Source organism: Apiospora aurea, assembly GCF_038362705.1.
Source record: "Apiospora aurea strain CBS 24483 chromosome Unknown utg000010l_segment0_segment0, whole genome shotgun sequence".
In the NCBI taxonomy this organism is placed as follows: Eukaryota; Fungi; Ascomycota; class Sordariomycetes; order Amphisphaeriales; family Apiosporaceae; genus Apiospora; species Apiospora aurea.
In genome coordinates, this window is record NW_027117397.1 from 165,581 (window position 1) to 178,440 (window position 12,860).

The window sequence follows — 12,860 nt, forward strand, 5'->3', positions numbered from 1 at the left end:
CTATCGTCGACCTTCAATTTCTGGTGTGGGGTTTATACTTTTTTGGTATGAGACAGGTTCTGGATACCTCGTCCGACGTTTGGCACTTGGGATTTGGGTCGGTCGATTTGGCCGTTACAGTGTGGCACGTGCTTTATATATTTCTCAACTCCCGGCGTTAGAGTTAGCGGAATGTCATGTCAAGGAAAACCAACGTAAATTCACGACATGGGGGTATCTAGTAGCACACAAAACAGGCATGTGAAGTCGTTGTTGCTTGCTTGGGAATGCAGGAGTGTTGGCGGGAAAATAACAGGTTGCATCGCCGTTGGTTGGCATCATCAATGCACGATAGGTGGGCCCACGATGTAGGAGCATGAAGCATACGTATTCGACGTTGACAACAAGTACCTCTTGCAATAGCAGTACTAATACAAAATCTCTCGCAAACAGTTTCTTTCCAGTTGCGTCCCTTGCCATAACCATAAGTAATCATGAGTCTCAACCGCCAGTAAACATTTTCGTACGAGGCTTCAACGGCTTCCGAGTACAGTCAGGTCGACTCTCGTCACACACCATTCTTTCGGTCATCAACATAACTCCTAACGCCTTGACATAACCCTTCCTAAGCCAAGTCAGATAGTGCTTAGGAACTATCACTTCTTCTCTTCGAAATAAAACCGGCCAAGTGCTTCGCCCCCACCACTGGTGTTGCCGAGAGTCGAAGATGTGGCCCCGACACGAGTCTCGCCTCTGTCAAGCCTCTCTCGCAAGATGCGCTCGGCCGCTTCTCGCGATGTCGAGCCAGAGGCGCCGTGCTGGTGGCCTCCCTGCATCGGCACGGGACCCCGTGTTGTTGTGTCAACAAAGACATCATCGTCCGACGTGCCCACGTGGCCTCCGCCATCTACCGCGACGCCGTCCATCATGCGCGCATCCCGTCGCTCGGCCTGGGCGGACGCGCTGGCGTTGACATCGCCGCTTGCTGTCATGTTGGCGGCTTCTCGCATCTGCTGCGACCGCAACATGGCACTTTCGCTGAGGCCAGAGCTGCTTCTTTCCAGCCCCCAGCCCCCGGCAGCACCCGCGGCACCCGGTAGCGGTCGGCGGTGGTAGATGGGACCGCTCACGGTGGAGTTGGCGCCCTCGCCAAAACCGACGAGGCTGGCGGTTCCGTCGTCGCTCATGCGATCTTCAAAGCCACCGACGGAGCGGCTGGCCATCTCTTCGTCCATGGCGTCGGCGCCCGAGGTAGAGTCGACGTCCATGGTGCGGTAGTTGGTGTCCATGCTCAGGACATCCTCGTCGACCTCGGTCTGGTCATCGAACTGCTCGCCCGCCTCGGTGGTGGTGCGCGCGCCGACACTACCCGTCGCAGATGCAGACCCCACGGTGCTCATCTTGGTCGCGGCGGTGGGCTGGCCATTGGAGTCAAAGTAGGCCGGGGCGACGGGCAGATTGCCGATCTGGTTCTGCTGCAGCTGGTTGTTGGGGAAGGTGGTGGAGGTCGGGGTGGTCTGCTGGGGCGACAGCGACGGCGCGTGCTGGCCGGGCTGCTGCTGTTGGGAGGGAGTGCGCAGGGTGGAGACCCGTTCGAGGCCAGCCAGGCGGGAGATGCGGTCGGCTCGCTCGGCCTCGAGGCTGTTGGTCGACGACTGGTGCTGGTGACCGCGCGGGCCGCCAAGAGCAGGAAACCCGTGGGTGTGGCCGCGGTGGCCGTCCTTGATGGCGGTGGTGGAGAGCGCAGACAGCGACGTCGTCGTACTGGTGGGGGTGCCGCTGGAGGAAAGAACGGGTGGTTAGATGGTGTCGCACTGATGCAGCGTCGTCACAGATTACTTACGGCATGTCATTGGGGGTATCCGGTTGGGAAGAGGGGGTGGGCAGGTTGATCAACATTGGGCCGGTTTGTTGCGACATGGCTGCTCTGTGTGGTGCAGTGGATGGCTCACGGCGGCAAAGAGATGAGGTACGGATGGATGGTTCGTTCGTCTTTCAATGATGCGACTGGAAGAGGACGTGTGCTCGAGAGTCAAATGTTACGGGATGGGCTGGATGGGATGGATGGCTATACGTAATGCGCTTTGGTTTGGGTTGGGCTGGGAAAGTGGTTGGATTGTATTGAGCATGTGTTTCTGGTGGTGTCTGGGATGGGTCGCGATTTTGGGTGTCTGAGTCTGGGGGATCGGCGGGCCTTCCAATTACATCAAGTGCAAAAGTAGAGGAAGCTTAAGGAAATGACGTCCTGTCGGGGGCTTGGAGTCCAGTTCGGTCAAGTTCAATCAAGTGAGGTTGGTCTCGGTTTCAGCCGCTTGCTAATGTTCTCTTCTCGCAGAGGCTCAGTGCGTTGTTGAGTCGAGTCGCAAGTCACACACAAAGGGGGTTTCTCGAGACAAAAGATTCAATGTTCAACCGGCTATGGGATCTCAATAATAACAGAATACGTATGATACGGTACGGTACGGTATTGGTAGGGTGTTGTTGATCACGGTACGTGGAATGGGATGAGGTTGTGGTCGGTACTTGTTGTTTGTGTGATGTTTGATGTTTCGTCGGAATATGCTCACGCTGCCAGCACTACTGCAGGCGGCACTACAGCCCAGCTGGGGGCACTAAATGCCAGACATACCCACCCACCACCGAGCGCCCATCCACCACTGGCCCCGGGGATGCAACGCAGCACCGCCCACTCTGTCAGCCCTGTTTTTCTGCCTTCGAATAGGACCCAATGCGATCACTGTACTTAATCTAATGGGCCTGATGTCCTCCATGCAGGTGTACCTTGGGTTATTGCAGACCTACCAGCTCTGGGAAACCTGTATTTCTCGTTTGTACGGGCATTTCGATCGGAAGCAACCGTCATTCGTCATATGCAGGAGAGCTTTCTCGAAGGTAAATGCAAATGGAGGGGCGCCCTGATTGCTTCCAGGAGCACCTCCGACCCAGATTGATAAGTGGTGGGGCTCTCAACCGCCTGACGTACCGCTGCCCCCAAGCCCCCCCAAGTTCCCAACTGCTAAAACCTGCCGATCACAGGGTCCCTCCCCCAAAAACCAAAAACGCGGGGTTCGATGGCCAGGCATCGGCGATAGCAAGAATATTCCGAACAGCTTCCATCTGCTACCTCCCGACTTTCTTGGTTGGAGTGACCAGCCGTCGAGGTTGGAGGGCAACAATAGACCCAATGGTAGGTATGCTGAATGGTCGTTTACATATGAAGATTCAGGGGGTCGTCCATAAGTTCAAAGTCCTTACTTGTCTGTTCCTGCAGGAAGAACTAAACATTGAAGCTTTCTAGGGACTGTCGTAAGCCCCTCTCGTTGCTGCTGGCTTGATCAAATCAACATACGCCTGCTTGGACTTGAGCGTAGCTGCATTTACTCTTCGGTGCAAATATGCGGCGAGGACCATGCCACTCTCCATGTACAAAATCGATATTCAATGCCATGATCGGGTATTGAAACCACACAACCAGGTGCATTGATTCTTAGGCAGTTGCCAATTTGGATGTTCGCTGAAAATGGCTTATATCCATTCATTCATTGAGGGCAAGAGCCACCGACAAGCAGAAAGCACGTCTAAATTCTTGACTGGATTCCATCAATTGACGAGGCTGCAGCTCCCCCACCAGACACAAACATTCAAACACCCCACTAACCCGCCAACGTGCCCATACACTTGAAGCTCCAAATTCAGGGTGTCTAACCTTACCCACTGGACTGCCAAGGCATTTGCATCAATCGTATCAAGCGGACGGCTTCATTTGCTTGGCAGCAATTATTTGTAGCAATCATTCGCAGTACAACACGCTCTACCAGTGTTTCCGTGCTACGGTAAGTGGAACAGGTCGGAGGCCATTCGGAAGCACTCGAATGAATCCTCTATGAATCGCCAATTTGCCAGCGGCCCATCTCGCGAGGTTCTGGCCTTTGATCCAGCCGAACTGACCGAGGATTGATTGAATGACACGCACAGCAGGAGACGAGCTGCTTGTCTTGGGTTATGATGATGACAGCGGGCAACGTCGAAGCGTCCAGCGTCAGCAATACTAACGATCATGTTCCAGACAAGTTGAGATAATCAAACGTCTGCAAGAGACCCTGGTCAACCTTGATGTCCGCTTCCAGCCGATCCGATGGCGGCTCCTCAATCTCCTTCGGACGCGACCAGCCTCGTGGACCTGCCCCCCGAACTGCTACTTCAGATCATATCCGAGTCCTTGCCGGAAGGGTTCGAAAGCCTGGCCTTGAGCTGCAAAGCCGTGTACCAGCTGTGCACGCCCTTCATCAAGCAACACAACCTCAGGCGCGCGCAATTCAGCAAGTTCCAGTATTCTCCTTTTTCTTATTCTGGTCAGGATCCTTTGCGGAGACCTATCCGTCACGCGTACGATCTTATTGAGCGTATTGCTAGAGAGCCCATAGTGGCACGCTACATCCAACATGCCGACCTCGGCCGGGACAGCCGCAACCGAATCCATCCTCCTGCTGGAATTCAATCCGGCATAGATCGCAATGGGCCTGTTGCCGCCTTATTCGCCACTTCTCCTTGCCTGAAACAAGCAGGTCTGGATTGGATAGAATACCACAAGCACATCGCTGACGATTACAACAAAGTAGACTTGCTAGGTCCATACTCACAGCACGCTGCTGCCTTTGTCTTGACCCTCTTACCCAATGCTCAGTATCTCAAACTACCCCAGCTTTGGGCTCCGACGGACCTATCTCACAAGCTCGTCAACACCGTCGTGGAAAGAGCCAGGCAGTCAGCTTCCACGCAACACGTGCAGCAGCACAGCTCCAGTCTGGCCCAGGTCGTTAGGTTTAACTCGCGGACTTATTTAAGTTCGGCTGTCACTCCTAAAGACCTCAGGTTATCCCCCTTCTTGGCTCTGCCCGAATTACGGTCTTACAACGGCCCCAACCCCCAGGCTGTAAGCGCTACCCCTGGGGATGTCTCGCACAATCAACTACCCTTGGGTGAAAAGCTCGAGAGTGCGAGGATTTGGAGTAAACTCACGAGGAGGTCGATTTGGCCGCCTTCCTGTGTTCGACTGGGCGCCTGAAGACCTTGAAATACCACACTGGCACAGTGTATTACGCACATTGGGATATCTGCCGGTTCCTGCGCCTGATTGAGGGCGAGGCTGGAACTCGCCTCGAGGGGCTCACTATTTGCCTTGCAACTGCTGGTCATGCAATTGTGCCTGGCCACATGTCCATGCGCGGCTTTCAGTGTCTGCGAGAACACCAGCTGCCGGTTGAGCTTTTCGCGTGTATGATTTCCTACATCGCAACTCGTATCAACAAATCTTTGGAGGACTTGAGCTATGGGGACATGGAATCTCTCGAGGTAAAACTAAGCGACTTGGTCCCAGACTCAGTCACCCATTTGGTACTGTATTCGAACGGAACAGCCCCTCATCACGGTGACGCTCTCAAGATCTTATTTCACGACTTTCAGGCCTTGAAAGCTACTCGACTTCCGGCCTTGGAGGAGATTGTGTTCGACCGCATTTCACGATAGCCACGGGAATTTGGTGGTGCTTACAAAAGCGTTTGCGAGCAGATTATATTGGAAAACGAGCCAACCGGAGTGACCATGGTTTTGGGCCATTCTTGGTGCCATGACGGGTCGGAATGAGGCTCACACTAACCCGCTGTTTAGATGCGACTCATGTAGGTATAATGGCTCATCTTGTTGCTTGAGATAGTCTTCACGGCTGGCATGCTGTGCAAAGAGTATCAAGCCGTCGGGAGTTGTGGAACTAAGTCGACAACTGAATATTGTTAGCTAGATAAAATCATACCGGAGCGCTTGCCACTGCGAGAATAGCGAGAACTACCACATCAACTGGCCTCTCTGGGAATCCGTACTGCTGAAGTGACTAACCAATAGGTTACATCTTGGTCCGGTTCACCCTACAACAGCCAAGCTCCTTCCCACACGTCACGACCCTCGAGGCCAAGGCCCCGACGCATCCGCATCTTTCTGGTACCCTGATCTGGCCTCTGCTCGACTATCCTTCAAGGTAGAGGCCGAGCTTTGGAATCGGTACTGGGTAATCTCACACTCCTTATCACACATCTTGACGCTGGCCGGAACCACATAAGAGCAGCGAAACATTCGAATCAAAAGATGGAAAAGAACTTGCAGCGGAACTCGACAGCGGGGAGTGAAACGATGGGGGTATCTTATATTCATTAAGAATCATCAGTAGCAGAGGACTAGTTGTGCCTCTCACTCCTCATGTAGTGTTGCTCATTAATGGGCCAAATAGAGTCTCTGCTTCTCCCAACTCTCCGCCTCCTCCTCCCTTTGGGGCCCATGTCAATCGCATCATATCCGGCAAAATCTCTCCTCATGTTCCGCTTATTTGTTCTTCATCGTGCGCGAGACGGGCGTGGAGCCCTGTCTCTGCACGTAGAGCAAGTAGCCGAAGACGGCGGCGGCGATGGTACCCAGGATGAAGAAGTTGTCTGTAACAAGTGTACGTTGTTAGTACATTGACCATAGCGTGCGCGACATTGCGGCACGCGAGTAAGGACAGCCAGAAGAAGAGAGAGAGGAGAAAAAAACTTACGGATGGCGAAGCCGAGCGTGCCCTCGACGAAGTTGACGGCGCCCTTGCCCAGGTCCACGAAGCACTGCAGCACGAACTGGAAGGCGTGCAGGACGGCGGCGAAGATGCCCTGGATCACCTCGAGGATGGAGGCGAAGAAGTGGGTGATGCCGGCTGCGATGCCCATGGTTGCTGATTTGGGTTGATGTGTTTTGTATGTTTTCGTGGGGGGTGGATTATGAAGTGAGTCTTGGTGGTACTGGTGGTGGATTGTAAGTGGGAATATGTTTGGATTGAACATAATCAGGTAAGACGGCAGTACATATATATATCACCCAGTGGTTTCCTTTGACCAGGCTTGCAATGGCTACATCATAGCTAAGGCTGCGAGGCTTCTGCCTGCCTACCTATCCTACATTCTACCATACCTTGGGAGAACTGTGTCTGGAAGCCACTCGCTGCTGGCTGAAAACATGCCGCGCTACGTCAGGAGCTCTTTGTGTGACCCAAGTACAGCACATATCGTCAAAGAAGGGGAAAGCAGGATATGGGGAATTCCTGAACGGGAAAGGTCTGCTTTGATTGGCCAGTCGAGTCTCATTGTCCGTCTGGACCGAATCCCACCACCGTGATCGCGTGCTTTCTGCTCTGCGAGGGCTGAAAAAAAGTGACGCGCGACTGGGCGCAAAATGACGTCAGGTGTGGCTAAGCAGGCAGTTTGCGTCCACACCTTAATCGAATGAATGCACGGCTGCCGGAGAACATGCTCCGGAAAGCAAATGAGGAATTCGTTCCAGACGACAAAAGGTGCCGAGTGGCTTGCTCTTCATGGCCAACATGAAATGGAATAGCTCATCAACCATGTTGATATTCAGCATACCTGCTTGATGGCCTGCCAGTCTCGCTCTTAAATGAGAAGAGCGACTCTTGACGTAACTGAAGTTTCATTGGTATCATGCAATATCTCGTAACATGTAAAGCAGAGATCAGTAGTAGCTCGCTTTCTCGCTTCCCTTTTCATCCAGGAAGAACCCCCCGTCCATCAACCAGGTTATATACAGAACTCCGCAGTTTACCTATGCGTCATATTCGCCCATAGGAAGTAGTCAAACAAACAAAAATATCCCCATCACTAGCGGGGAAAGCATACACAGTAATGAGAAGAAAACGCTATGCTTTGTAATCATCATCATTGCCCTTGCGCCGCCGGCATCACAAACCCAATCTCCTCCCTCCGGTCGTCCAGGAGCCGCCCCCACTCGAGCAGCAGCCGGAACATGTACACCGACATGTCCTCCTTGCGCATCGCCTTCTCGGCCCAAGCCCGGCCCTCGCTCGCGATGCGCTCCGCGTCCGTGTTCCCGGACGCGGTGCCGCCCAAGTACCCCAAGACACTGCCGAGCTCCCTGAGCCGCACGTCAAAGGGGCACAAAGTGGCGCCACGCGTGCACGCGCTCCTCCCACCACGTGCGGAACAGCGCGGCGCGGTACGGCAGCGACCGACTGGCGAGGAACGGCAAGAATCGGCCGCTGAATGCCGCGCCGTCCAGGTCCACCAGGTGCCGGTGGTGCCAGTGTTCCGTGAAATCCTGCGACGGGGCGGGCTCGGCCGTGGGGCTGCCGTAGAACGTCGCCTGCTGCTGGCGGCAGTCGCGCTGATCGCAGCGGTCGTTGAAATCGCCCACGAATGACACGTTGACCATGATGGGGGTGGCACATCATCATCACGTCGCTCCGATGCAATGTAGCTCAACAACGCAATAGGCCGGAGCGAGTCGCGGATAGAGGCGGCCAGGTGGACCAGGCGAGCACGGAGGAAAACTTGCCACGCGCCGTTGGTGGCATAGCCATCCGAGGCACGGCCACGCCAATAGAGGCTGTTGAGTTTGTCCTTCCAAGAGATACCTTGGCCCTCGTCGTAGACCACTTTGTCTCCAAAGTTCCAGGGGCTCGGGTACAGGATATCGGCAAAGTTGTGCATGCGGCTCTGGCTGAAAATAGGCACCAGTTCATGGGAGGCCGCGAAAGCTGACGGCGCATAGAGAAACCCGTGTTGGTAGGCGAGGTCCGGTTGGTGGCAGAGGTCACCCGACATGGTCCAGTCCGAGACGACTCCATCCGTCATATGAGGCGCGGCGCAGCTTTGGCAAGTCGCCTTCCTGTTCCACCAGTGCAGATTGTTGGCTGGCGCCGAGGGCGAGCAGGTAGATGAGATCCAATTGTAGAAGATGGGCGATTTGGACCATACTTCGAACCAGGGTGAGTTTTGTCCCCACAGCTTCTGGCTTTCCTCCGTGTCTTCCAGGTAGTGTCGCGGCCACGGCGGTTCGTACGAAGGGCTGAAGCCCTGGACATCGGTTCGGGCGGCCAAGCGAGAGCGGGACGCAGTCCCATCGCTGTAGTAAGCTTGCATCTTATCGAATGGCACAGAAACCCGGCACTCGTCGTCCAGATTGAAGGCTATCTGCATGTCAGGTAGCCACTGGGCAAACGGCTCAACCATATGCTGCATCACCTCCATCATCCACCGGTGAGTTCCATGTATGAGCGGTGCTATGGTTACCTGGCCATTCTCAATAATCAGACCGCCCACACTAAGATTCGGACGCTCTAGTAAGTGAATTGTCCGCTGGCGGAGTGAAGCAGGGCGCACGCCCCAGAATGGAAGCAAATCGGCCTGGATTTGCCCAAAGGTGTCGATGATGGGCGAATCGACAGAAGTAGCATATTCGTACCACTTGTCGAAGTTCGGAGGCGGGGGTATGCCATGTCGCTCCTTGTACTCGGCAACCGCCTCGGCCAGGGTATTGCTCTTCTTTGCGCCAGCCAGCCATCTGTCAGATTCCGCTCTCGCGTTGGTTATGACACGGCTAATGTCACCTGAATGATCTTGCGCGCTGATCCCGACAAGGGTCTGGACAGCTACGACGAGCAATGCCAGCGACGCAAGTCCGATGTATTTGTTCCTGTGCATAGGACCCTTGCCCGACGGTTGCGCGGCAGAAAGGGGGATAGAGGCATACTGGAACAGAGCCCCCGTGCCCAAGAACACAATCGCCGTTACACCAAGACCCCGCAAAGTTGGCAAGAAGGCGCCCATAGTTCCATCGTACACCGCGGTCTCGATCCGAACCATCAACATCGACGCCACGAAAGTGAGAATGACCGTCAGGGGCTGGTACGCGGCCATCAAATAAATGGCTGCCACCATGCCAATCACAACGGCGCAACTATCCACCAAAAGATCGCGGACAGCTGTCGAAGTGAGAAGAACATTCCACCGCAGGTTGCCGCGATCAATGCACGACCAGACAGCCATGAAGAGCAACAGGCCGGCCGAAATCAAGGACGAGGACCCGATGACTGACCATGCGTCATGCTTCTTCTCCTGGTGCTGCCGCAAGCGTCCGGCGTGGGCCATGATAGTAGCATCGCATCCTATGAGGACCACTTGGGCCAGCGGAATTAACCGTTCCCATAGGCCAGCGGGGCATATGACGGTGGTCGCCTGCTCAGTCGATCGTAGCAGATCGGTCGAGGCGATTCCCCAGGCCAGCGCGACGACTAGCCAGGGCGTGGTGCTGGCGAGGCGCTCTTTGACCGACTTGGGAGCTTCGCCCGTATTCCATGGCAGGGAGGCGTACTTTCGCGCATCGAAGGCGTTCAATGCGAACATGTAGCATGGGAGGAAGGCCTAGGCCAGTGTCAGTAACCAAGTCCTTCGGTCTATCTGTTGCTTTGGCCAGAAGAAGGAGAGGGGTACCAACATGCAGCCCGTCATATGAGCAATGTATGGTCCTGATTATCCTCCAAAACAGCACGGTTCTTGCGGCTATGCCAACGACAAGGAGGGTGTGGTCTCGGGAGGCGACTAGTATTCTCAGCAGAGCGGCGGGGGCGTTGCGCAGCGTGGCGACAGACAGCAGCCTGTGGCCGTTGGCGCCTCGGTCGAGCAGGTCGGAAGGGCGCAGAGGTTCATATCGGCCGGCATGGCGCGGTGCGACAAAGGTCGAGTACAGGCGGGCGGCGAGGCCGAGGAGGAGCGATACTAGGACGGAGAAGTGAAATGGCCGCTCTGGTAACAATGCAAGTCAGTCCATGTGCCGATCCGGACCAAGGCGTTTGTTCGTCCCAATTGTTTTGTCGGGGGGAGGTGGGAAAACATACCAAAGGCGGCGCTCTTCTGGCATCGAGAAGTGAGAAATGCGGTGGAGAGGGCGAGAGTGCTATGATGGGCGCATTTGGTTAGCGACCAGGCCTGGCTATCTTACTTTCTGGCATTTTTTGACGTATTTGACTCGCGGAAAGGCAGCGCAAAGTTGCAGCACAGATGGGGAAAAGGGCTAAGACAGGCCGGAATGATGTAAGTTGGGGTAGGTAGGTAGGCAAAAGCAAAAGACTCACGCAAAGGCGGCCACCGCCGGCCGGGAATGCTGCTGCCACATGGCCGAAGGAAATCAACTATGAATACCTTGGGGACGGGCCTCGAATCATGAGAAGAAGGTTTGAGGGCCAGCTATCGTCGACAGAGCGAGGAAAGCAGGAGGAAACTGGACCAAGGCACGAGGAGATTTGGCCGGGTCATGGTGGTGCAGGCCTCTGGGCTTTAGCGGGTACTACGTGGTTTTGGTGGTACAGTGGGCAGCCATGATTTGGTTCTTCGCCAACCTGGGCACCTGGGGGGGGCATATTTTTAACGGGCATAGGCTTCAGAAAAGATGGAGATGGAGATGGAGATGGAGATGGGGGGCCTTGATGATAGGTTCGAATGCCTCTTCCGAATGCCATGTTCGCATATGTGCCGCAGCTACTGAGGAAGCACATGCATGGATGGGTGTCAGCAATTTGTTTCCACTCTTCTCCGGCAGAAACAGCCATGGCGGCGGCTGGGGAAGGGACGGGCGAGCACCGTTGAATTTGGGCTGGGCACCGCGGCGGGAACAAGAAGAATTAGGGAACCGGCGCTAACAGCAGAAATGGGAGGTGAGCAAGCGAGGGGCGCATACGCGATAGGCAGAGAGGCACAGGAGGCACGAGAGGCACGAGAGGCAGGAGGTAACAGACCATCAAAGTCGTCGTCAGTCAGTCAGTCTGCCAGTCAGTGTAACTTGGCCCAAATCACCTGCACTGGCAGACACCAAAGATGCAGATCAACTGAGATCTTCGATGTTGTCAAACGGCCGCATGGGGCTGCCACTGGGGAACATTACGACATGCTTGGAGGCTGTAGTAAGCAGGTTTTCGGCAGGTCCAATTAATGCCCCGTCCGAGGCTGGGCTTGATCCAGGCTTAACCCAGCATCCGCTACGTTTATTTCACCACTACTCCAGTATTCATGCACATCGCCATTGCTTCACTGTTCGTTTCTTCTTCTTCTCGTGAACCCAATTGATGAACTGCAAATTGGAGGCTTGCCCAACACGCGTACGCCGTGCGGATTGCCACGAGTGCATGCACTCTTTGAACGCCAAGCCGTTGCCCACGGGGACGGTCGGTGGGAGGGCAGGTTCCAGGCCCACGCTTCCAAGCTTCTGTCCACCGGCTGCAGTCGAGGCCCAAGATGGGAAAAAAGCCAAGAGCGACACGGCAAAAGTGCATCTTACATCTTACATTGCGCCATGCACCCATGCCGAAGGTTCGTCTTGGCCGTTCTGGATGGATTGGTAGGTCTTGGCCATGTCCATCATTGCCTACCTACTTACTGATATCCGCTACATGTTTCAATTGACTGTTTGCGTTATCGTTTCCTTCAGTTCAAACACCTGGTAGCCGCGTGTGGGTTTCTGAGGCTATATTCCCCGGTTTAAAGACGTTGCGCGGTTCCATTCATGACGATAGCGTCGTCCGTTTTGTTCTTTATGTGTATTTCTCCGTGGGGGATCCTGTGCCGCACACTAAACTCCCAGAGCTTACAACCACCGACAAAGCCAATTGCTGACTTGGCGCAGTTGGGCAATGTTACCCGGGCCAAGATGATAAAAATACATTTTTTCTGGGCAGGTAAGTCCCATTTCGCGAGGACGGAGGGTCTCTGTCGGCTTGCTCACATGCGCAACACACCGGTGAGGCGTAAATGCCACTGTGGCCGCGCAACTAGTATGTGCAGCCACTGGACTCATGAAACGAGAGCATCTGAAGCCAAAACTTGGGACTTTCTTTTACTGGTTTTGATCATTCGCAGATAACATATTGACATTAGGATCGTAGATATTAATGAGATATATCATAAGCGCGTATATACATTACTCCCAGTATTCCAAACCCAAACCCAAACGCCGCCAAATGCAACCGTCACAAAAGAAAAGGGTGTTTTGGGGGG

At 54.7% G+C, this 12,860-nt stretch overlaps 4 protein-coding genes across 4 annotated transcripts; 1 reads left to right on the forward strand and 3 right to left on the reverse strand.

Moving 5' to 3' along the window:
- Nucleotides 1-635: 635 nt before the first annotated feature.
- Nucleotides 636-1,899, reverse strand: PG986_014085 (uncharacterized protein; the record flags this gene model as incomplete). Its single annotated transcript, XM_066850307.1, has 2 exons — nucleotides 636-1,758; nucleotides 1,823-1,899. The coding sequence occupies 2 exons, from the start codon at nucleotides 1,897-1,899 to the stop codon at nucleotides 636-638; spliced, it is 1,200 nt and encodes a 399-aa protein (XP_066692545.1).
- Nucleotides 1,900-4,114: 2,215 nt separating this feature from the next.
- PG986_014086 (uncharacterized protein) lies at nucleotides 4,115-5,505 on the forward strand (the record flags this gene model as incomplete). Its single annotated transcript, XM_066850308.1, has 2 exons — nucleotides 4,115-4,988; nucleotides 5,072-5,505. The coding sequence occupies 2 exons, from the start codon at nucleotides 4,115-4,117 to the stop codon at nucleotides 5,503-5,505; spliced, it is 1,308 nt and encodes a 435-aa protein (XP_066692546.1).
- Nucleotides 5,506-6,351: 846 nt separating this feature from the next.
- PG986_014087 (uncharacterized protein) lies at nucleotides 6,352-6,728 on the reverse strand (the record flags this gene model as incomplete). Its single annotated transcript, XM_066850309.1, has 2 exons — nucleotides 6,352-6,458; nucleotides 6,563-6,728. 2 exons carry the CDS (start codon nucleotides 6,726-6,728, stop codon nucleotides 6,352-6,354), a joined length of 273 nt encoding a protein of 90 aa, XP_066692547.1.
- Nucleotides 6,729-7,730: 1,002 nt separating this feature from the next.
- On the reverse strand, nucleotides 7,731-10,986 carry PG986_014088 (uncharacterized protein; the record flags this gene model as incomplete). Its single annotated transcript, XM_066850310.1, has 4 exons — nucleotides 7,731-10,235; nucleotides 10,309-10,616; nucleotides 10,709-10,767; nucleotides 10,946-10,986. The coding sequence occupies 4 exons, from the start codon at nucleotides 10,984-10,986 to the stop codon at nucleotides 7,731-7,733; spliced, it is 2,913 nt and encodes a 970-aa protein (XP_066692548.1).
- Nucleotides 10,987-12,860: the final 1,874 nt, after the last annotated feature.